Genomic DNA, 25,074 nt, shown 5'->3' with positions numbered 1-25,074 from the left:
AATTGCCATAAAATCACATCAAATATTTATGCGGAAAAATTATATGGCGTTATTTCTGATACAAAATTTTAATTCACTTTACTGCATATGAATGCACAATCACATCAACAGTTCACAAAAATAATGTTTTTATATATTTCACTACTATTCAAGTAAACAGAATTTATGAATATTAAAACTAGATTTAGTAAAGATTGAATATAGTTTATTACACTAAACATCATAGAGTGCCCCAATAAAACACATTCCTTTTCTTTTTTAGAGAAGTGTGTGTGTGTGTGTGTGTGTGTGTGTGTGTGTGTGTGTGTGTGTGTGTGTGTGTGTGTGTGTGTGTGTGTGTGTGTGTGTGTGTGTGTGTGTGTGTGTGTGCACCTCCCAGTATAAAGACATGTAAAATAAACACTACTACACCCCAAGGCCATTCTTATAAAAGTAAAACTTATGGCATGGATAGTTAGCTATATAGACTCTTAATAGAGTGTACTTATTAACCTTCACTTTACAAAAGTTGTTTTCTTTAAAGAACTTAAACAGTGAAGTAGCAGCACTTATGGAAAATGGCATATAATTACTATTGTAAACTAACATAGTCCTAAGTGCTAAAACTTTTTTTTTTTTTTAGCAAGGAGCAAAACACACTCACTTCCTGCTATTTCATGTTCGTAACAATACTCAGCATTCTAAAATCAAGCGCCAATAGATGTCTTACTATGGGGGGATTCAATTGTATAAAAATCCGTGCCAGGTGACTCCGGAAAGGCCGTGAGACACCTCTAAGTACAGAAGTAACTCTCCTTTTTGCTTACGCACTATAGAGGTGCAAGCAAAAAATTACATGCAAATGCAACTAAAATTACACATATAAAACTCTAATTTTATGGCCATTGTTTTATGTTTTATATTTATGTCTGGGGAGAGTTTTTGCGGCCAACTCTAAATGAGGTCAACACTATTGAATGGCTATCAATGGGAAACATTTGTAAACAGTGAAGGAAGAACAGTTGTTGGCTACATTCTATTACAGGGTGTATCTAACAAAAATATACCAAGTAAGATTTTCTTTTCTAGATATAAAGCTATTAAGTTTAATATATAAATATATTTTTCATACTGAGCCTTTTGTGTTAAATTATAACATGTACAGTATACCAACATGTAAACACTGTACACATCAGACCCAACTGACTATTACATACAGCTCAATGTACAACATATGGACATGTTCCCCTGCTAAACATATTCCCCCATAATCCTTCACTTATTTCCACATATGCAAAACTATAGCCTCACAATGTAGGTATGGATCCCTATTGCTCTTTTATTGCATATCAGAACAACGGTTTACTAACAAACAGTCTCAGTATTTGTTCACTGTAAATGTGCATCTGAAATTCTAAGGTAGTAACCGGTACATGAGCTGCCCTTTTATTGAGAAAATTTTAATTTTTAGCAGCAGATTTGCTTTTTGCCTCTTTTACCTGTTTACATATTACGCTTTTACATTGACAAACTGAAACCAGCCACATAGAGACTGTACGCAGAAAAACATGCACACATCAAAAAGCACATTTACGTTCATTGTTCAGTCAGAGGCTTCTCCAGAGGTGTCCAGTTGTAGAATACTAGCATCTGCGCCAGGTGAACGCTAGGAGTAACAAGTGTGTATACATTCGCCCCATGACAGCATAGAGATAGTGCACAGATAGCATAGAGATGTGGCTTGACAGTGTTTGGAAATATAAAAGTTGCAGTGTCCTATTTGTACACAATATAATAATGTAATGAAGTGTCATACACACAAGAGATAACAGTGTCTTGTCACTTGTCACATGTTTCACATAAAATGCAATTACATACAAACACAAAGAAAATTAAATTGAATCAAAAATTTTTATTTTTCCATTTAAAATTCAAATGGGAATATCAAATAATTAATGTGGTTAGACAGCCGTGACTTAAAATAATATACAAGCCACACTAATTATTTAATTAGCATCAGCTAGAGGGGTCAATCCGCAATTAGCCAATCAGAAGTGGGTAACTAGTGCTACTGATCGTCATCATTGCATATAGCTGCACCAGCCTCCAACACCCAAAAGAGATATTCCTCTTGACAGCATCTACATTGTAATTACGTGCTTGTCTGCCTCTTCCCTCCACATTCCACCTCTGCATTTATAAGGAATCATAAGAGAAGATGCCCCAAGATCTGCATACGGTTGTATGAGTAAGGTTTTTTTGTACACAAGTAAGAAAATGTGTACTATATGCAAATAAAACACTCTACATGAGCCCTAAAGAGGACTCAATATAGCAGTTCCCCGAAAGTGGAGAATATAGGACTGATACAAGTCGGCATATATGTATCACTTTCATATGTGAACAGATGAATGTTTTCAATTTTTAAGTTACATTCCAATTTCAAAGTCCCATAACCAACAAGTATCTCACTACTGTGTAGCGAAGTAATTACAAAAATGAGTTTATTACTTGTAAAAATCTATTGAGGTTAAGAAACAAAAAAAGTCAGTTTTGAGAGCACACAAAAAAATGTATTTATTATGCACAATTACATTTATTGCAGGAATGAAACCTCACAACATTGTATTAGGTATTTGGTATGCACATTTGTTGCTAGGTATACAATTTGTGCAAGCCAATGAATTTATAGCTGTGTGAGTCGTTAAAATGAGAGTACCACACCTGTTTCTAATTGTAGATCATGTAGAATTGCAAAACAATCATGTGACATTCATTTATTTTGATGTTGTAAAATCAGGTAATGTTTTAACACTCTGGCACAGGAGTATTATTACAGTGTATTTCTGTGATTCTGAGTGCTTAGCTACTGTATCTAATTAAAGTTCTATGCTAATTGTAGGGTTGCTTAAACTAGAAGGCACAGCAGCCTAGCAAACATTCACAAAATAATAAATTAAGAAATATTGCACTTTACAATGTTGGTTTAAAGCTCTAAATCAGGTCCTATAAGTCCATAACTTAGGCCATATCTATTATACATTAATACCCAGTGTTCCAACCTACCCTTTACATACTAGATCATTCTAAAACCCCTTAATATTCTCAACCATGTGCCATCTTTACCATCCATCCATTACTACCTATACGTAACACACCTGCACTAATACAAACACACAACCTAAATATGCTGAAAGGTTAGATAATAATTATATCAAGATCTTTACTGACAGCACATAAATTAAGTTCCCCCAACACAAACACATTTAGTGATTTTAAACAGTTTTCAAGCTTATGAACAAGGCTTCCGCAGCGCTCTACATAGAGGGGTTAGAACATACAACAAAATTTCAAAATCATATAAGTACATAGAGATAAGAACAATGGGTACAGATAAGCAGTATAATAATGGATGCAATTAACAGAACATTTCGTATGAGATACAAAAACAATTCAGCAGTAGACAAGACGGAGACAAAGAAGAGGATGGAGAATGGACAGGCATGAGACACTGAGTACAGACATGAGACATAGAGTAGAGGACTCTGCCAGTGAGAGTTTACATTCTAAAGGGAGGGGGTAATGAAAGACAATAGGAGGATTATAACAATATTAACACTGTGGGATTACCTCCATAGCATATTTGACACATTTAAATATTCACTTTCACCATTTATATTGTAGTATTTCAGTTACTTTATTTCATTAATTAATAATTACCGTATATACTCGAGTATAAGTCGACCCGAATATAAGCCGAGGCACCTAATTTTACCACAAAAAACTGGGAAAACTTATTGACTGGAGTATAAGCCTAGGGTGGGAAATGCAGCAGCTACTGGTAAATTTTAAATATTAAAAATAGATAACTTTACTGAATGCTGGCCCCTCGATAAGGTCTGAATCATGCCCTATATCCTTGTGCTACCTCCCCACACTATATCACTTCCCCACACAACAATGTAACAGTGTAATGTGGGCTAGTTGAAAGAAGAGAGATTGCTAGACTAATGAAGGAGAGAGGGAGATGAATAAATAAATAATAATAATATAAATCAAGGGGATTTTGGGATTAGACTGCAGCTGAATCTTAATAATGATAGCGCTCAATTTTTAATATACTGGTGAGAAATAGAAAAACAAATGTAGATATAAAAACAGTCTTAAACCAACCTTATAAATTTGATAGTCCACAAAGAGGTAGGGAAGTCCAGCGGTTCTCCTAAGATGTACCCTAGGTGACAGAAAAGGGGATCCCCATTTGAAACAACAGCACTAGTTCCATGCTGAAGACGGTAATCCACGGAGGTAGTAGAGAGAGCGTCTGAGCTCAGCTGTTCCCGACGTGGCTCTGCGCAGTGTGATGTGATGTCAGAGGTCACTCTGCACAGGCTCCACCTGCACCACCCACCTTGCCCGCTCTGCTGCAGCCTGCATTGCGCTCAGTACGGCACCTCACTCTGCTTCCGCCGGCCACCTCAAGCAGGGACTTTTCATTGTCCTGGAGCTTCACTCGAGTATAAGCCGAGGGGGGGCTTTTTCAGCACAAAAAATGTGCTGAAAAACTCGGCTTATACTCGAGTATATACGGTATGCACATAGCCATACTCACCACTATTTGATTACCAAATACAGTAAACTAGACTTTAGTGGAATCAAAAGAAGTGGAATCCCATGGATTACAAGAATAATTCCCTTCTATTATAGATAAAGAATATTTTCCATGGATTAAAAAAGAAGACAAACCCAATTTAATTACAAAATAAGAATAATTTCCATTGGTTTACCAGAAAAGGATCCCCTTGAATTATGAACAAAGAAGATCCCACTGGATTACAAATATTTTCTTTTGTTTTATTGATACATTTTCAAGTTAAAATTTTTATTTATTTAAATATATATTTATTTAACAATCATGTGTGTTTTGTTTACGTATTGTTCTACTAGTTTAGTATATGGGGGGTATTCAATTGATGGCGGATCGCCGCAAAGCCCGCGCTCAAAAAATATTACCGTTAATACGGTAATATCTCGCTGGAATCCAGCGAGTAAATTACCGTATTAACGGTATTTACATGCAATATTACCGTATTAACGGTAATATTTTTTGAGCGCGGGATTTTTGGCTATCCCGCCGTCAATTGAATACCCCCTAAGTGTCTTATGGCCCACATTACCATTATACTGGGATCACGAAGGTGGCAAAGTTACCACTCCAGGAGTTACACTCTTCCTTATTATCCCAGTCCACGCTGCATACTGCAACGATACAAAATGTTCTTCCGTTTGAATAAATCAAGCCAGGGCTCATTGGCGAGAACTGGTGAACTTAGCCTCCCCAACTAAACTAAGGTAAGCCTCCTCCTAACACTGCCCGCAAATGGAGGATCTGACACCCGTGGCTACAGCGCATTGCACTGGGACACAGCACTGGAGGAAGAGAAGGCATTGGTTCATATTGGTGACATTACATTCCCCATAGAAGTCTATGGTGACTGCAGTGACCAGCATTAGACAGCTTAAGGCAGGAAAAACTGCTGCTTTAACTCCTTGATAAATTAAAGAACAGCTGTGATGGGCGTTCTCTGGAGAAAACAGACGTTTTCTCCACATTTTTGGCTCATCACAGCATAGTAAATAGACCCCTTGGGCTGTTCATGAATGGGCTATTAAAATGAATGGGTAAAACTCTGTACCACTTGTTTTCTGGACACAGTCATAAACACATGCCAACATGTACCGTGGATATCAATCGCATGTGAGCTGCATATCAAGGGCATTTTCATATGCAGATGCACTTGATGTTTGTTTTATTGCAAACACACAGCACTAGTGGGTAAGGGCCCTGATGGTAGAAATAAAGTAGATACTAATATTTAACAAATCGACTGATCTGTTTAAGAAATGCTTGTGAGCAGCCAGCAGTCTGAGTTTTCACACCATTACTTTTTCGCTAGTTCAGATTCATTCACTACAGCACAATTTAGCAGGCAGTCAACAGAGGTGTCCAACCAATGTTAAATTCCTGGGAGAGCCACTCCTTAGTGCTGAACAGAAGTTCATAAGTTTAAATGCTGTCAATATTTGCAGATCATCTTACTATCAATAGCGACATACTGTACATGGTATCATAAACAACATGGGCAGAGACTAGCTTTACCTAATAGCAACAAAAGTGAAAATAAATTAAGGACAAAGGAGCAATCCTAATTTTCACTGCAGTCCTGAAAATTTAATCCTAAAAAGAGTTTATATTCAGTGAATTATTATTCAGTGGAAATGATGCTGTCCTCCTATTCATACTCCACTTGCGTATGACATTAAACATTCTTTATTTGCTTGTTTTAAATATGCTTAATCACAATTAACAAGATATGAACACATATTCAGATACTGTCTAATCATTACACTTCTGTGGTTTACATGCACTGTGTACACATAAACACTAAAGCATATCAGTACCTGTGCAACTATTGCCAACTTCACACTTGTATACAAGCAGGACACTGTATGGAAAGCAATCTGCTGAATTTTTCTGCATCCACTTAAGTTTTTAATTTTATTCCACAAAGTTATAAATGTGCCCAAAAGAGTTTAGGGGGTATTGCACCTTCAGATGACATTACTACATTACTAGTTTTGAGATGTCCTGTTGAAACTCTTGAAAATAAAGTAAATTGCCTTACTATCATTTTCACCACAGCAATGCCATGTGTATTGAAAAGGGGCAGGCTGGGCTGGGGGGCAGTGGAACATCTGCCCCCTGGGCTGGTCCCCTATTGGGCTATCTTGGGCTGGGTCAGCTTAATTTTTTTTCCTTTAAAATGTTCCTAATAGGCTGCTGAGTGGAGTCTTGTCCCCCGGGCTAAAATTTGGCAGCCCTCCCCTGGTATTGGATAACACTGTAAATTCAGAGCAGTTTCCTGATTCGGTGGTAGTCAGCATATAGATGCTGTTACAAAGTGTAGTTTACAAAGCCTTCTACATTGTACATAGGCGCATACTTACATTACACCATTAACAGCACCGATAATCCCGTCGTCATGGTGAATGACTTCATGAAGGGGAGCCAGCTTCTTACTTCTTCGTGATTGGTTCAAGTTGCTTTCAACAGTAGTCGTCATCGTCGGTAAGGAGCCCTTCGCAATCATCATGTAACCGCTGTCGCGGTATTCGGCATCGACATGCCGTACCCCACCCTTCTGATTTTGTGTCACTGAAAGTAAACAACTCTGTCTAGATGATATGTACGTTTTGATAGATAGGCTTGAATGGAAGCCATATAGATAAATCCCCTCTCGCTCCCTCCTCTCCCCTCTGGAGGTCTCCCTGTCATCCGTGCCCTCCCTCTTGGGCTCCGTCGTATGCAGACCTTCCCCTCTCCCCCGCCCCTCTAGCTGTGCTGTGAGCTCACCGAGTTACTGTGCTTATTGTTTACTGCACTGTGCTGTCTCACCTCGTATTGTAATTTTGTTTGTCCCTGTACGGCGCTACGGACACCAAGTGGCGCCCTATAAATAAAAATGTGACAGATGGGGTGCCCAGACGCAGGGTAGGTAAGTATAGCAGATGGGGAGCCCAGACGCAGGGAAGGAAAGTGTGGCAGATGGGAAGCCCAGACGCAGGGAAGGAAAGTGTGGGTGAGATGTGGTGCCTGGACCCAGGAGGGCACCCACCAATCCCCACAATGTATTAATCTCTATGGCTGGGACTTGTTCTTCCAGCACATTCCACAATGCTCAGTCATATTGAGATCTGGGGAATTTGGAGGCCCAGTCAACACCTTGAACTCTTTGTATGGACCTCAAACCATTCCAGAACAATTTTTGCAGAGTGGCAGGGTAAATTATCCTTCTGAAAGAGGCCACTGCCATCAGGGAATACTGTTGTCATTAAGGGGTGTACTTGGTCTGCAACAGTGTTTAGGTAGGTGGTACGTGTCAAGTAACATCCACATGAATGCCCAAGGTTTCCCAGCAGAACATTTCCCAGAGCATCACACTGTCTCTCAACAAACAACAGCGCTGATAACTGATGTACACGAATAATACATAAAATAGAACCGTGTGGTGGTATATAACACTTTATTAAAAACAAACCATGAATGAAAAATCCTCACTGGCCAGTGAATAAAGGACTAAACAGATAAATAAAAATGGAATGAATCCGTAGCATTGATAAAAAACATGTGATGCAAATAATATATAATCTACTCAGTCACTCAGTAATAGGTGACAAACTGTAAGTCCCACAATGGAAATAACAATGTCCAATGACCTGGTATAAAAGCCTGAAGTGAAGCAGTAAACGATGTATAAGTGTGGCCACACTATTAATCACACGATGAATGGTACCGTTGATGCAATAAACATCACTTCAGTGATAATAACACATAGATCCCGGAGGTAGATGTCTGTCATAAATGCCAAATGCAGAAACACTCTTTGAAGGAAACAAGGTCACTTCACTGCCTCAGCAGTTAGCGCAATACAGACCTGGTCAATGTTCAGTCCTGTGTTAAGGTCTGGATGCGCACACACCTCATGATATGGTGAAGCTCCGTAGAGCTAATAGTGACGCCTTTAGCCAAAGATTTTCAGTCCAAATGAAGGCGTAGATGGCGGCTGACACAAGCTAAACACCAAACGGATGACAGTGGCACGACCCAAAGTGAAGACAACCTCCAGGGATTCAGTGTGAAATGCAACCCGGTCAAGGGGCAAAAGTATCCAGCGGCTCAGTGCGGTATCCAAGTCACCTGACGCGTTTCTTCACCTGCCGGGTGGTTTCTTCAGAGGAATCACACTGTCTCTGCCTGCTTGCCTCCTTACAATAGTGCATCCTGGTGCCATCTCTTCCACAGGTAAACAATGCACACGTACCTGGCCATCCACATGATGTAAAAGAAAATGTGATTCATCAGACCAGGCCACCTTCTTCCATTGATTCATTGTCAAGTTCTGGCACTCATGTGCCGATTGTAGGCACTTTCAGCGGTGGACAGCAATCATCATGGGCACTCTGACTGGTCTGCGGATATGCAGCAAGCTATGATGCACTGTGTGTTCTGACACCTATCATAGCCAGCATTAACTTTTTCAGCATTTTGTGCTTCAGTAGCTCTTCTGTGAGATTGGACCAGACGGGCTAGAATTCTCTCCCCACGCACATCAATGAGCCTTGTGCACCCATGACTCCGTTGCTGGTGGTGTCCTTCCTTGGGCCAGTTTTGGTAGGTACTAACCACTGCATACTGGGAACAAGACCTGCCGTTTTGGAGATGCTCTGACCCAGTCATCTAGCCACAATTTGGACCTTGTCAAAGTCGATCAGATCCATACGCATGCTGATTTTTCCTACTTCCAACACATCAACTTCAAGAACTGACTAATATATCCACCCCTTGACAGGTGCCATTGCAACAAGATATTTAATGTTATTCACTTCACTTTTCAGTGGTTTTAAAGTTGTGGCTGATCTGTGTATACAGTATATAAACACGATGATCTTCTGAGGAAGAAATCAACAATGACACAAGTCATTGCAGATCTGTGTCTATGAGTGCTGATGCCGGTGCCTCGTTGCAGGGAAATGCTGAGTACAATCAGATTTCTAACAATGGTGCTGACAACAACAAAATCTAAAAAAAAAAAAAATCTAAAAAAAAAAAGGGAAAATGCCTCCAAAACTGAAAAAAATTCACAGCAAGAAAACCTAAGTACATAGTTATCATTGTTCAACTACATAATTTCCATGTTCAACAACACAATCAAACATATCAAATTTATCAAAATAACACCCAAACAGAAGATGATAATTCGATTTTCTAAAAAGTCTAGTACAATTTATAAAACAAATTCCACTTTATTGCAAAATAGATTTTCAAATAGGCCTAATGTCACATGTTTCAATGTAAACAAGTAGAAACAATCCCTACAATGAAAGGGCTATCAGTATGTACATCCTTCTGCGGACAGCAAATATGTCTCAAAATGATAATAGCATTGCACCAAAGTTCTCTTATATAACCTTCCCACCGCCATCCTACTCTCCTTCCATGTTTGCATACCATAGCAATTATAGACACGGTTATAAAGATAACGAACAGTATAGCACATAATCGTCAGTGTACCAATCTAACTATAACAAATCATTTATATATCAAAATGCACCAAATCTAAACTAGAGGAAGATGTTACATTACCCAGAGAATGTGAAGGATCTGCCGATAACAAGATTTAAACTAGTTCTTTACCTATTTATGTGTAAGTTCTTATTTCTATGTACTTTTATTAGTAAAACACTTCTATAACCAGTTTCACTTAAATTAATGTGTTGTGCTTTGCAGTCCCTCTAAATGTTCGCACTGCAGTAAGGTTTTTTCTTAGATATTATTGCTTTTTCATGTTCCATTGTTTCTTTATTTTAATTTGTCAATGCGTACAAAGAGAACCATGTGTATAAACAGGTAAAACAACAAAGCATATACATTTTATTTATTTTAAATTGTATAATATTGTGGGCATATGTTGTGACATGGAATAACATGCTCCCCAAGCATTATCTTAATAAATTAAAGTGAGACGCAGACGGGCGTTTCGCTGTGTGTGCTTATTCAAGGCCTTGAATAAGCACACAAGGGGCTAGATTTACTAAACTGCGGGTTTGAAAAAGTGGAGATGTTGCCTAACCAATCAGATTCTAGCTGTCATTTATTTAGTACATTCTGCAAAATGACAACTAGAATCTGATTGGTTGCTATAGGCAACACCTCCACTTTTTCAAACCCGCAGTTTAGTAAATATACCCCAAGGCCTTGAATAAACACACAAGGCCTTAAATAAGCCAACACAGTGAAACGCGCGTTGGCGTCTCGCTGGATGCACCTGCCGATTCTCTAATCAATAGGGGTTATAAGAAATGCCAGATTGCTCTATTAAATCCAAAGATAGATTTGAGCAAACTATAGGTAGTCAGCAAATCACCTCCCATTTTCTTTACTGCTAGAGACTCTATTTATGCAGTAGCAGGCAATCCAGCAATATTGGGCTCCACTATTTCTATATATTAGCCTACTGTGTTTATCCTATACCAGACGTGGGGAAATGGATTGCTAATTTAGGACAAATTCTTTGGAGGAATTGAATTTTAGGAGAATACTTTATCTACCTATAACAATGTGTCCTTTCTATATATAACATTTCCCAAACCATATTGATCATATGGCATTTGGTGCATCCAGCTGATTTTAGCCCACACATTATTTGTTTTATTGAGTATATATTTTTATATATCGCTGGTTTACTTAATTATATAATAAAAGTTAAGTTTTAATTTGTTCCTGGATATCTCTACCCAACAAATTTGTGAGCTTTAGTGCACCTTATTACTTCTTCTTTTGTTCCTATTATACTATACTCCAGTATTAGGTTGCACCCCACTCACATTTTTGACAGGATTTGGTCTATTTAATAGTGATATAGTGGGTTGACACTTTCATCCACTAGTGTGACAGGTATTCTCCCCCTCTTTTCCTTTTTCCCAGTAAATAGGGATCATTATCTTAGGAAGGTGTAGGAGTGCCGTTGGAGCGTAAGGGAAAAAAACCTAACTCTTCTAGCACTCTATTAGTGAAGTGATCCAAATATAATAACCAGTCTGATATATATCTAAACATGACCATCTTATTGGAGGCCTGAATACTGGGGAGACCCAGGCCCGTTTCGTTTAGATAATATAAGCCTCTGTCTATTTTAGTTTTTTTCTGTTGCCAAATGAATTGACTAGAGGGCCGTACACTTCAACATATCATTTTTCCTGATAGCTACGGGGAGCATTAGGGTGGAGTAAGTTTAGGAAAGATTATACTTTTAATGACAGCAACTCTTCCCATTAAGGATACCGGCAAATGTTTCCAGTTGTTCAACAGTGTCTGAATCTTATTAATAGGAATAAAATTATGTTGGTACAAATGTTGTGGGGCAGGGGTTATTTGTATTCCTAAGTTTTTGAGAGCAGGTTTTACAATTTGAAAAGTGCCAAGGTCCTGTTTAGTTTGTTTCTTTATTTGGGGGTTGCCAAGGTGAATTATTTCTGAAAATTTATTTTATAACCTGTAAATGAGCGAAGTTTTTCAATCATGTGAAGTATTGCCGGAATAGATGTTTCAGGTTTTGATATAAAAAGCAGATAGTCTACGAAAAGGGAAAGTTTTACCTCCGTTTTACGTACCATGATCCCTGAGAACAAACTAGTCTGTCTCGGCGCCACTGCCAATGGCTCCAGCACAATGGCAAATAAAATGGGTGACAGTAGGCAGCCCTGGCGGGTTTCTCTACAACTAGGAAAAGGTGCTGAGAGGTAACCATTGTTATGTTCGTTTTATTGCTTACCAATAAACATTGTTTAATGCGATTATTGTGGTCCCAATACACAAAGATATTTAATTGCAAAGTATAGCAGGATTTACAGCAAGCCATCATAACGAATAAAAGATATTACAGTAAAGCAGGAAAGTATAAAAACCCAAATACATTACATATGTGCTTTCCCTGGGTCCAGGTTCAGTCATGTTGTCAGGAAGAAAGAAGCTTGCTTATATGTAGTTTCAGTTAACAAACAAAACACTGATGATATCACTATGTACACAGATAACACCCAGAGAGGTCCTCATTGGTCCAGGGTTAATGATGTTCCAGCTGTCTGCTGGTCATAGGTCAGTTCATTTGATCTTATAACAAAGGAGGGGCTGCTCATTCCAACTGTTGTCTACATGTCTTCCTGCCGAATAACCAGTTCAAACTGACCCACAAAGTACTTTTGAGTACTAATCTCACATTGCTCATAACTTGCGACCGCTAGATGTGATCGCTACTCTATCGAAACCAGGTTAATGCTGGTGAAATAAGCTTTAATATGAGACCAAAATCTTTTCCTTTTAGATGACCTGAACCATAAATACCTTTACTATAGTTTTATCTATGTATAAATAATCTCTAATACATTTTACTAATAAATGTGGATTGGAACCTTAATAAATGTGTATCATTTACAAGTGTAAGTGCGAATGTAAATGTGTGTTATTAATCCTTGCAATTGCGTCATTACAAGTGGGGTAGTCATCGCAGTCGCACGGTAAAACAATATTAATTAATTTGGTTTACTTCATCCAATTAGTTGACTTTCACACCACTGACCATGATTTGTGTCATAGGGTTCATATAGATAAGTGTGGAATCATCTGCACCAGACTCTCACTGGAGGACCACGATAACCTTCCTAATATTAGACACCGAATTCCTACCCCATATAAACCAGGTTTGGCCAGGATGGATAATGGTGGGTAATATTACCTTTAAACGCTCTGCAAAAAATTTTGTTAAAAGTTTATAATCGGTATTTAACAGCGATATCGGTTTGGAAGAACTTGGTAATTCGGCATCTCTACCAACTTTTGGCAGGACTTTTAATGTTGCAGTGTTAAAGTGGGGGAGGGGTCTTTATTATTTAGTATTGTATTATAGAAACCTTGTAATGTTTTAGAAATCCTAGGGAGCCCGATTTTGTAAAATTCTCCAGACAAACCATCAGGACCTGGTGATTTATTGGGTTTCAAATGTTTAAATGCTGCGATCACCTCTTCTTCCGAAATCGGAGCCATCAGGGTAGCTAACTGTAGTTTGGAGAGATGAGGCAGGCTAATCTGAGACCAAAAACTATGTCTGTTTTAAAGTTAGGTTGTTTTTGTTTGTAGTGTTTCATAAAAGAACCATCATTATATTTAAAAACAACTGTAATTGAATGTAGAGAACGTTTTTTTTTATTGTACAGATTTTAGATTTTTGGAATCTAACATTTTATATTTACAATAATAAACTATGAAGTCTCTGAGATGTTTTTTAGAACCAAAAAAACAAATTTCAATAAAGCGTTATGATTTGGAATACATTCATGTCTCTGAATTCACATTTGACAATTACAATATCATTCTATATCATATGCACCTGCCAAGGAACATGTCCAGATGGTGACATGAATTAATGATCTTGAATGTGGAACGCTGAATTGGTACCTTACCTTATTGTAACAAGAAGACGTACTTCAGCAGACACACAGTGTCTCGTTTTGGTGTTCATTGAAGATGACTTCGTACAAGACTTGTAAAGTCATTCAATTTTCTAGTTTTCCTTAAGATGGCCACATGTGGAGCAATAATGTTAGGCAATTTGCCCCCTTCTGATAATATTGACACCAAGTTATCCAATTGTTCGTCTTGAGTACAGAATTGCTAGACCTTTTTAGTTTGGCCACTTAGGCAAACCCTGTCAACTAATTAGTAATGATACAATTACCTGTTATTTTTGAGCGAGGTGAAAAATTAGCCCTTGAGGCTCACAGAAAATGTAGATATCAATTGTATTTCTTTAATATATGTAAAAATATAAATGTGAATCCTATCGGTGATGTCTTTGTGATTACGACAAATGATACTCAAAAAAATGACCAAAGCATGATTATGTGCATAATACTTTTCCTGTCTAGAATGCATTTTCACTCACGTTTTTACTAATTACAAAAACAAAACCTTAATGCAACCCTAGTGGATACCTGACCTTCGGCTCACTGGGCTATAACTTTTTCACTATGCTGGACAAAACAGGTATCCAAGTATTATCTCTAATTGTTAGTATTGACTATAGACTAGGTAGGTTGGTCTGGCTATATTAGTGAATAAAGCCAGATATCATAGAGTAAGATCTAGTTGCCGTGCAAATGTCTAACTGAAAACACGTTGGATTTATAAAAACACAGTGATGCCAAATCAATAAACTAAGTAAAAAAAATATTTTTTGTAGTATTGATAACAAGTCAGTCCCCTATATTTAAAACATATTTTTATATAGTGTTGTTTAAATCAGATATGTGACCATATGCTATTATGGGATATGGGACATTAAAATGATCAGAGCTGATATTATCACAGTTCAATTGCTTATGAATCAATTTAAGCTGACCAGATACACTTGGATCTGGTCATTTAGCCTAGTAGTGGAACATGTGATTGCCAAATTAGATAGATGTAGCCATTAGGTCAAACAACCAGATCGATGGGAGCTGATGCACTGTTTGGAGTCATTGGCCAATTGTCTTTTAAGCCTGAACAATAACAATCTGTCATTTAGTTTAGCAAAAGTACCGTTGTTTGAAGTAATTTGTCAAGAGGTTGTGCAGCAGGGACATGATCTGAAGTGCCTGCTCTGTGAATAATATAGTATTGAAATGCCATATGCTCACGTATTATTTCTGTATTAAAGTAATGTTAAACAGTAAGATCTGCTTCAGTAACAGACTACAAGACTGCTGCCCTTGCAGTGATTATTGTTTAACATTTATTTATTACTAAAAGCTAACAGAGATGAAGCCCTTACACTGCCAGCAGGGTATGCAAGCAGAGTGTTTGTCAGGACGTAGAGTAACACATTAGGCTGCCCCAGGCTTAGATAAGTGAGGGTTGCAGTCATAATATAGATGTGAAGCTGCGGACAGGGGGGAATAAGATAGACATTTAAGTTTTGGACAAGTAGATATTAAATATAAATATTATTAAGTTCTGGGCATGTTATGAAAAGATGTGTAGGATAATTATGAATATATTAATCTGTGAGAATGATACAGATATTAGTTTTTGGACTGGATATAACATGTATATTAAACTTTGCATTTGGGCACAGTATAGAAATGATTAACCTGTGGAACGTGGATAAAATAGATATGAGACATTGGATAGAGGAGACACCATACATAATGTACTGAATGAAGAGTGTACAGACAGTACTAAACTGTGCACTGAGTAATAACATGGGTAAGGAATACTATATGTAATAAACTATTAAGCTGTGGGATAATAAATACATCACATCTACTACACAACTCTTTGTCCTTGTCTAGCACGGGTGAGCGCGCGCCAGGCTAGCAGGGGACACAGAGAAATAAAGCACGCGCTTGGTCGCGCGCACTAGAACATGCTGACTTCACCGGTTTGCAGCGGGAGAAGGAGGCGGAGCTACAACCACCGAGAGGAAGGCATAGGGGGCGGGATTTCAGGGTCGACCGGGAAGGCGGGTGGGCGTGTCCTAGTGTCTCCGTATACCCCGCGGTGTCTTCGCAGCTGCCTCTGCGTCTCTCGCGCCCGCGCTTCTGCTTGCCCAGTCGCTCGCGCACAGCCTGCCCTTTCCACACCTCCCATGTCCCCGCCCACAGCGGACTCAGCAGCGCCACCAGCAGCCGCCAGAAGCGCATTACAGCCAGCTCCCCATTCCCTCCTCTCCCCTCCTCCTCCTTCTTTCTTCCGACTCTCAATGTTCGGCAGCCGGCCGGAGCCTGCTTGTTTCCCCCCCGGCTCAGTGTCTCTAGGATCCCCCTCCCCAGCACAGCATCCAGCGGTGTGAGAGAGCCAGGGACGGGCAGCGCTTCCGAGGTAAAGGAGAAGCGGGGGAGGGATCCGGGCAGAGCCGGAGAGAGCGAGCTTTGTTCTTGTTTTCAGCCCAGGAGAAAGCGAGGAGGAGGAGGGGGGAGCGAGCTGGAACTGACTTCACGCATCACTTGGTACACCATGCTGATACTGGAGTGCCTCCTACCATAACAAACCGTCCAAACCCGCTCCCCCCCTCAAACACTGTCTACCCCCCCCCCCCGTACCCATAGTGGTGCCGGCCCCCTCCCTCCTGCCCTCCAAACAGTCCCTCACCGTCCACCTTGGGGGGGGGGATATTCCTTTTGGTAAATATGTCGGTCTGACACCGTAGCTCTGGCTGTCTGTGGGATCCTACCTGCAGATCCCTTGGCCAAATGTGTTTTTATTTTTTGTGTGCTTACAGCAATGTCAATAGTCTACCCCCAATTACATCTATATTGTGTTAGACACATTAAACCCCTCTTCTCCCTGCCTTGTCATGAGTAGGGGTTAAAAAAAAAAAAATCCCCCTATGAAGATGAGAAGGGGCGATCACAACACTTTCACTCCCTCATGTAAATATTTACATGACATCAGTGACTTGTGTTATTTAGAGTACATGTCAAAAGTTATTAATTTTGTGCCCCCTGGCTGATGTTTACCCATATGTTTATAAGCCATGTTTGGTAGACAGGAATTCAGATCCCTTTAAAGAGTTCCTTATTTTTGTCCTAAAGCACATGTCCTATGTAGTCTGTAGTTTTAATAATTTCTTCGGAGTTGACTTGTGGTGTTAAGTGTGCTCTTTGATGTAGAGCAAACAGTGTCACTCTGGGGATGTTTTAATAGTCTGTGAGTGGTAATAGTAGAAAGTTAGACAAGAAACTTCTAAAAACACAGTCTAGTTATATCTTGACTTTAATGTGTTTTTTATTATCCATTATTTCAGTTTACTCTTGAGATTTTATTAAAAAAATAAATTCTATTTACTTTTTTTCGTGCAGCAGATTGGCTGTGATCCTCAACCGAAATTGAAATCGCATTTCTTACCTCATTTAGGTTATATATCAGGAATAAGCAAAATCTACCAAGATGTCCAGTGATCGGCAGAGGTCAGACGATGAAAGTCCTAGTACCAGCAGTGGAAGTTCAGATGCTGATCAAAGAGACCCACCAGCCCCCGAACCAGAAGAGCAAGAGGAAAGAAAACCATCCGCAGTTCAACAGAAGAAAAACACCAAATTATCCAGTAAAACCACTGCAAAGCTATCTACTAGTGCTAAAAGGTAACAATTAGAGGCAACAAGTGAGGAGACACAGGATGTGGAAAAAAATAACCATGCTTACATCTACAGTCCCAAAGGACACAGTAAACAGTCCCCTATTACAATAGTGCCAGCTTGTCATCTGGGTCACTAATACTACAATTTTATGTATTAATACATCAGAGTTAGGTTTTTGTAATGTTCTGCACATTTTCACCCATATACAAAGAGAATCTGTCACATACTTGGTTCAAAAGTCATTGTAATGTTTTTGGTTCGTTTTTTTTTTTCTTGAATAATACAGATTGCAATGGGACACATTCTCATGCAAGCTGTTATAATTGCTTAGAGATTTAGATAAGTTATTTACCAGTCTTTCACAGATTTTCCCAGATGACATTTCTAGTCGTATCATAAGATATGACAGATGTGTTGCCTCATGCATCATTCAGTAACCATTTCCAAGAGTTATTCCTAGCGAGACAGGTCTTATGGCAGCATTCTCAAACCTATATGACGGAGATTTGGTGTCCGCTTTCGATTTATCATGAACCATTTTTTTTTTAATGCTCTAATTCAAATCTAGAGCCACAAAAGCTGTGTCTTTATGGGCTTATTCTGGAATCCTATAATTTAGTCCCTAAAACTTTCTATTTGCTATCAATCACCTCAGATTATTGATCGTAGTAAGCAAGTACCACACTCTGGGGCTTGTGTTTGCACACTCTTATCTGCATTACTGACAAACTGAGCTAAGTTTTTGTTTTGCCCCTTTATTTTGATTTCCTAGGCATCAACATCAAATGTTAAAGAAGAGCTCTGGCATTTATAGCTATTTTTTCACGTTTTCAAAGTAGTTTAAGCTTGGTATGAAAGCATATTTTGTTTTTGTAGGACAGATTGTGGTCGTGTATCAATGTGCAAGTACTTAGTATCTGTACTGTTTTCAAACACTCAAGCGTTTGTTTATTTGTCTTTCTACATGTGTTAGAGATCTTTTTTTTCCACCCAAGCTCATTTTTTTAACACCTTATTGACCATTATGCTGCTTTGTATAAGTTTGTCAAGTGTACTTACTTTTCCGCAAGTTTGCACTTTACTTGAATGTTTCTTTTATATCTTAATTTTAATTTAAATGGCCAAGAACAGCTGTTAGTGCAATTTAATGATCTGCCATGAATTATACTGTTGAGAACTTTTTAAGATGTACGATTCTTCAAATGTTGATATTTTTCAGTTTGCTTTTAGCTTGATTAGGAAGATGTTATGTGAGGTCTTGAAGCAATCCTTTATTGGCAATAACGCGTGTGATTAAAGTTTGTTCAAAGTTATGTTTTGTTTGCCTAAGATGCTTAGGGCAAAATTCATTAACGTCTGTCACATTGACGCTATTAATTTAATGATTGTAAATGCTGTACATGTGAATGAGGGACTCTTGTATATTACTATAATTCAAAACATGTAGCAGTTAAGTAATTGTATAACAAGACGAGAACTATTTTCTAGCTTACTAAAATATAGTTGTTTCATGCTAATTATTTCTTATAGATTTTGTGCTGTCAAGTCAAACATATTGATCCCATATTCTTGAAAAATATCTGAGTCTGATTAAATAGTTGTGGAACTTTCAAGCAGCTTTGTAGATCCCAGTATTAACATTGTATACATAATTGTTAGTATTGGATGGTTGCATGTTGTTCATTTTGTTTAAAAAAAAAAAATGTTTAAAGAGCAGCTAGAACAATGTTGCCCAAGAAAAACATTACACTGCTTGTTTTATTGTGTTAATTGTGTCTCCCAAAGAGCACAGTTATGCTGCTATAAAGTCATTGTGAAAATGCTGGAGTTCACCCCTCCCTTTTTATCTCATTTGCATATTAGCTTGAAAGGCAAATTTCTTCAGAAAAAAAGTGTTTGTCATAATTCAAAAACCACTTTTCTGAAAATGTGAAAGATTTCTTTCACACTTCAGTGTCTGTAGGTTACATTTCTGCAGTCAGTTCCCTTAAATACAGCTGCTAAGTTCTCCTGTTATAGGATTTAGGTTATGCCTCTGAGAACAAAGAGGAAGCAGCCATGTTAGCGTTACTGAAGGCAAAGCCAATCTTGCATTTAACAACATCATGGTAGAGGGCAGTGTAATTCTCCGATTCTATCTGCAGAGTGTTTCAAATGCTTCTCATTTCACTTACAGAATTCAGAAGGAGTTAGCTGAAATAACCCTTGATCCTCCTCCAAACTGCAGGTATGTAACAATTCACATCCGTTATTGTGGTGTTTCCAGTAGAAATGATCAATATAATAGACTTTTTGCTTATCAGTAAAGATATTTGGCTTTTAAAACTATGTAGCAGCAAGCTTTGATATGCAAAGGAATTTTAAGAAGGCTGTCTCCATGTATTACCGAATGCATGTTCTTTATTTTCTTGCTTTGGTCACATTTTTGTTTTTCTATTTTATGAATGAACGTGTATTCATGATTGCAGTAATATTTAGTGTTCAACAGATTATTTCTTTAAGTGTATTTGCATGAATGATCCACTTTGTAGAAAATGTTGTTTTATTTATACGTTTAGGCTCTTTGCAAAGTCTATAATCAAATTTTCTGAAAAAGAAAAGTTTATTTCTATTGAAGATTTTCTGGCCAGCATGTTAATAATATATGCCATCTTCAAGGCTGTGCTGTTTAAGACATGGAGTAGCTAAAAGACATAAGGTTGTCTGCAGATATTACATTTGATCATTTGCATTTTGTTTGTTCTGATTAGGGATGTTTGATATAGAAAGCAGTTTTACTGTCACTGTGCAGGAATGATTGATGAATCACTATATATATATATATATATATATGTTGTTAATATTTGATAGAACTGTGTTTGGCTTTTGATGTGTACATATATTGTGTTTCAAATGGGCTGCTGTAAAAGTTGATTTATTACATTGTAGAAGAATACTTATGTAATTGATTTGCGATGTAATGTTGAGCTGGATAAACTTGTAGTGTGTTAAGCTTAGCTATTTTGAATTTCATATGACTTAGATTATGTACATATGTTTTATGTAACACGTGCCATTTTTATTCACCTCCAAAACGTTTCCCAGCTACAAGTAAGCACATTATGTAACTTAAAATGAGCTTGTAGTTTCATATTATTGCATTTGTATATTACTCTTCTTTATTAATAAATATTAGGGTGTTTTAGCAGAACTGAATTACTTTCCTATATTGTCTATTAAAAGACATCATTCAAAATGAAAATGAGTCCCAACGTTACATAAAATGTAATCATTTTGTTTCTGTTGTGCACCATTAGAGCACCTGAGAACTACAGTTTTTTTTTCCTGTCTTGTAGATTCTTTCCCCTTTCTCACAGACAACTCTTATTGCCTGCAAAGGCTTAGTGTCATGTCTTCATTACTTGTGCTGCTTAAGCATAACACAAGTTGTATATAGTATGTTTGTATTATGACCAACTGAAAGTAGTTTAAAGCATTCTGGATGACAACATCACCATTGGACTACAAGAGCCCTCTATTGAATAAAATGTTTCCAGGTTGTTGTATAACTTCTAAATGTTTCAGGCGCTAAAGGTTTTTTTTGCAAGTGTCCATTCCTACAGGACTAATTTTATTGCTTGTTTCTTATGATGATATACTATATTGTGTGGTTTTATTTTTATTGGAAGCATTTTACTGTGATCTTGCTATTTTATCTCCAAACCATTATACATAAAATGGGTCCACTGATGGAAAGCACTAATTCCCAATAACTCATCCACATTTCAGTAGAATGCACGCCATATGTATTGTGTATTTAGTGTGTGTTTAAATGCCAGTGTTTTCTTGCCTCATTTTTACCATTTAATGTTTTCCATGTGCCATTTCAGTGTTTTGGTGCTTTGCTTTTATATGAAAAATTTGTCCTTGGAAACTTAAATGACAACTCCACCCAAACTCCAGCTAAAAAATATAATTGAGTGAATTTAAAATGTACCTTGTAGGTATAGTTGGTTAGATTTGCCAGGATCAAAGATGCCTTCACAGCTCTGTTCTGTACTTGAACTGCTCATCGCGTTCAACCCAGCAGTTTGGTTGTTGATTCCTCTGACTCTAGCTTTTTAGATGGATTTATACTTTAATTTTGGTATAGGAAAGTTGTTGTAATTGTGAGAATGTATGTTTTATGAGGCAACCTCTTAATAACCACATGTGAATAGCAAAACAAATTGGTTGAACTCTTTAGAAATATCAGGTTGTTCATGATTCACATTGCAATTTGTTAAAAGTTACAATAGACTTAGGGGTAATTCAGTTGGCCGCGTTACTGTAAAAAGTAATGCGGCCTGCTCACTATTACCGTTATTACGGTAATGGTGCACTTAAAATACTGTTATTACGGTAGATTCAACACAGTTTTTTTTGCTCGCAGCTCCCTGAGCGAGCAGAAAGCCCGATGAAATTTACCATAATAACAGTAATAGATTTAACGCTGCGCTAATTCAGGGGGAATTGAATTCCCCCCCCCACCCACCCCTCAAGTGAGAAGGACCCGCATTTACTGTCTTCTGGGACATTTTTGATATTGGTTTGGTTACCTGTGAGGATCTGTCTTTTTCTGTGTGTCTTTTGGCATCTGGTGTTACATTAATGAACATGTTTACATCGGGAATGGACAATATAATGCAGAGTTCAGGCGCAAGCAGGATTTTTTAAAGAGCCATGAAAGATATACATCCAATAACCTTAATAGCAATGACTCCAAAAGTTGGGGAACAGTAATTTTAAGAGACATTAACACCCTAGCTCCTGGGCTTTTTTTTCAGCACCAGCTTAATGACTTACTATATCTTACAAACTGAAATGGATTCATTAAATGTCTCTCAAATAGAAAGATTTCTGTACAGTTTAGTCTTATTGTCTGACTACATTTGAATGTGTGTTAGTGGGGACATTTTACACAGTCTTTCCTTAATAACCTTTTATCTAACTGGTTTCATATTGCTTTAATTGTTCTTCCTAACTGAATTATACCAAGATGAAATTGTACAGCTGTACTGAAACTGATGGAGGGACATGACCGTGCAATGAAACATTGATCATTTTTGTACTTAGTGTATTAATACTTTGATAATTCAGCCCCAGTGGATAAGCGTGCACCATTCATTATTCAGAAGTTGTGCATGGTGAATCTTTATTACATACTAGATGATATTCCATTAATCCTTTATTTTTCTTTCTCATTAGCGATCAACTTGTTTTGTGTGTCATATGTTTATGAACATTCTGGCCATACACCTTGTACTCCCATCATAAGACCTGAACTTTTTTTAAATAGCATTATTAGAAAATCAAAAATATTTTGACATGGATTGCGTAAAATAGATGTCTTTATATCTCCATTCTTGTGAAGAAATACTCTCCTGCACGCCCACTTAACACTGCTGATGACCTTTGCGTCTCCTCCCCACCTATTGCCACCCACCTCACTTTCCTGCCTGCAGGACTTCCCCTGTGCTGCTCCCCAACTTTGGAACTCCCTTCTCATCTGACCGGATTCACACCCAACCTCAAGTGCTCCCTGATATCTCACCTATTGATGCTAACATACCCCACCCCAGACAACTACTTCCTGGTGACCCCCTGCCTATTCCACTACTTTCCCACCACCCCATTTCTTCTGATTGTTTCCTTTCCCTTCTAAAATGTTAGCTGTCACAAGGGCCAACTCTAACCTCCCATCTGCTGTTCTCACTTCCTTCTCCTTAATGGTTTCTTTAGGTTCTAAGAGGTCTTCTGCTATCGTTCTCTTGCTCCAAAATTTATTCGTATTATATTCTGTTTGTGTATTTCTGACTGTACTGTGCTTTGGAATCTGTGACTCATAAATAAATGATGAGTGATAATCCAATCTGAAATGGTGTCAAATTTTAATTTGAAGTGGTTGATTTGAAGTTTTGAAGCAAAGGTTATAATGTGATAACATGTTAGTGTTATGTCTGAAATCAGATACTTTTTCAAATGTCCGCACTTTTGGAAAACTAATCCTATATAAAGCCAATTCTATGTTCTAAAGTAAAATTGTTATGTCTATGTGCAGCCTTCAATCACTAAGTTTGCAAATCATCTTATTTAAAAGTAATCATATTGAGGTTTTGTACCATAACATTTTTGAGTAAGAATTTTGAGTGTTCCAGGTGGTTGCTGAAATAATGTAACATAACTTCCCCTTGACTTTGTGTTTGTAGCATGTGTTGCTGAATACTTATTTTGTTAGTGATCCTTTAAACTCCTCTAGCACCAAGAATGGTGTTGTAGCTGCAGAGATGCACTTATTTCTTAATTGTACGGGGCATGTGAAACGCTAATATTTGTGGAAAGTATAATACTGACTTTGAGTTCTAAACAAGGAATATTTTGTGTTTAATTCTACAATTGTTCTATATTTACTTATTAATAGCACTGTTCTTGTGAATGCTACAAGTTTGTGCCACACGGTTTTTTGTTTTTTTGTTTCATGAGACTTGAAGAAAGACCACCTTGTTTAATTTTATTGGACCGGCTCACATTTGCTTTTCTGAAAATTGTACAGTTATGTTTTTAAATGCATCTGAAAGAAGTAATGTTTACTATAGCTTTACTCTACGGTGTCCTTATCAGCAGGCCGATAAAGATAAGGAGACCATTGCTTTTTTTTTTCCGTCTGCAAATTATTGCTGTAGTCAACACACATTTGTTGGAGCTGAGCTTAACCTGTTCACACACAATCTGTAATAATATAACAGATGTGTGACAGTGCAAATAATAGTGCATTTGAGAAAGTGTCACCTGTTTGAATCTGAAGAAGATCTGGTTCTTCTTTTAGTATCCATTTAGCTTTTTATTTATATTGTATTCTTTATACAGTTAATTACGGTAAATTTCTTATACTCTGGTCTCTGTCCCTCTACTCGCTCACAATAATAATTACACTCAAAAGGCGGTTGCATCGGTATATGCAAACAAAAGAAAAATTTTGTCCAGCGCTTATAAACAAACAATATATAAATAATTGTCTGTCAACATATCAATAAAGGAAAATTTTGTGCACAATATAGTATTATTGGGATGTAAGCTCACCTGCCGCATCAAGGCATCTCCTGTAGGCGAGTCTCTAGCCAGTGAAACAAAGGTATATATTCAGGGTGTCACCAGCATAGCCTAATAAAAACAAAACAAAAAACTAGCTAATACATGACATTTTCTATGGTTTCATTTCACCAATTCATAATTGGTGCAAAAGTTACACAGGGATTAATGGTAAAATACATAACAAGCAAAGCCCCCCAAAACCCCGTAATAGGCGACACCGTTTGGTATTGCATTGTAGGTAGCGGAGGA

At 37.8% G+C, this 25,074-nt stretch overlaps 1 protein-coding gene and 1 long non-coding RNA gene across 2 annotated transcripts in view; both read left to right on the top strand.

Moving 5' to 3' along the window:
- Positions 1-25,074, top strand: part of LOC142098060 (uncharacterized) — a 404,421-nt gene that overhangs the window by 4,958 nt on the left and 374,389 nt on the right. The gene's annotated exons all lie outside the window — the stretch shown is intronic.
- UBE2E3 (ubiquitin conjugating enzyme E2 E3) overlaps positions 16,144-25,074 on the top strand; it is a 60,723-nt gene continuing 51,792 nt past the window's right edge. The window contains exons 1-3 of the mRNA XM_075180504.1: positions 16,144-16,456; positions 17,492-17,718; positions 19,892-19,942. Coding sequence (XP_075036605.1) covers positions 17,525-17,718; positions 19,892-19,942 — 245 coding nt within the window. The 5' untranslated portion in view covers positions 16,144-16,456; positions 17,492-17,524. The remainder of the gene's footprint in view (positions 16,457-17,491; positions 17,719-19,891; positions 19,943-25,074) is intronic.

Source organism: Mixophyes fleayi, chromosome 7, assembly GCF_038048845.1.
Source record: "Mixophyes fleayi isolate aMixFle1 chromosome 7, aMixFle1.hap1, whole genome shotgun sequence".
Taxonomy (NCBI): Eukaryota; Metazoa; Chordata; class Amphibia; order Anura; family Limnodynastidae; genus Mixophyes; species Mixophyes fleayi.
This window is presented reverse-complemented; position numbering and strand designations above follow the sequence as displayed.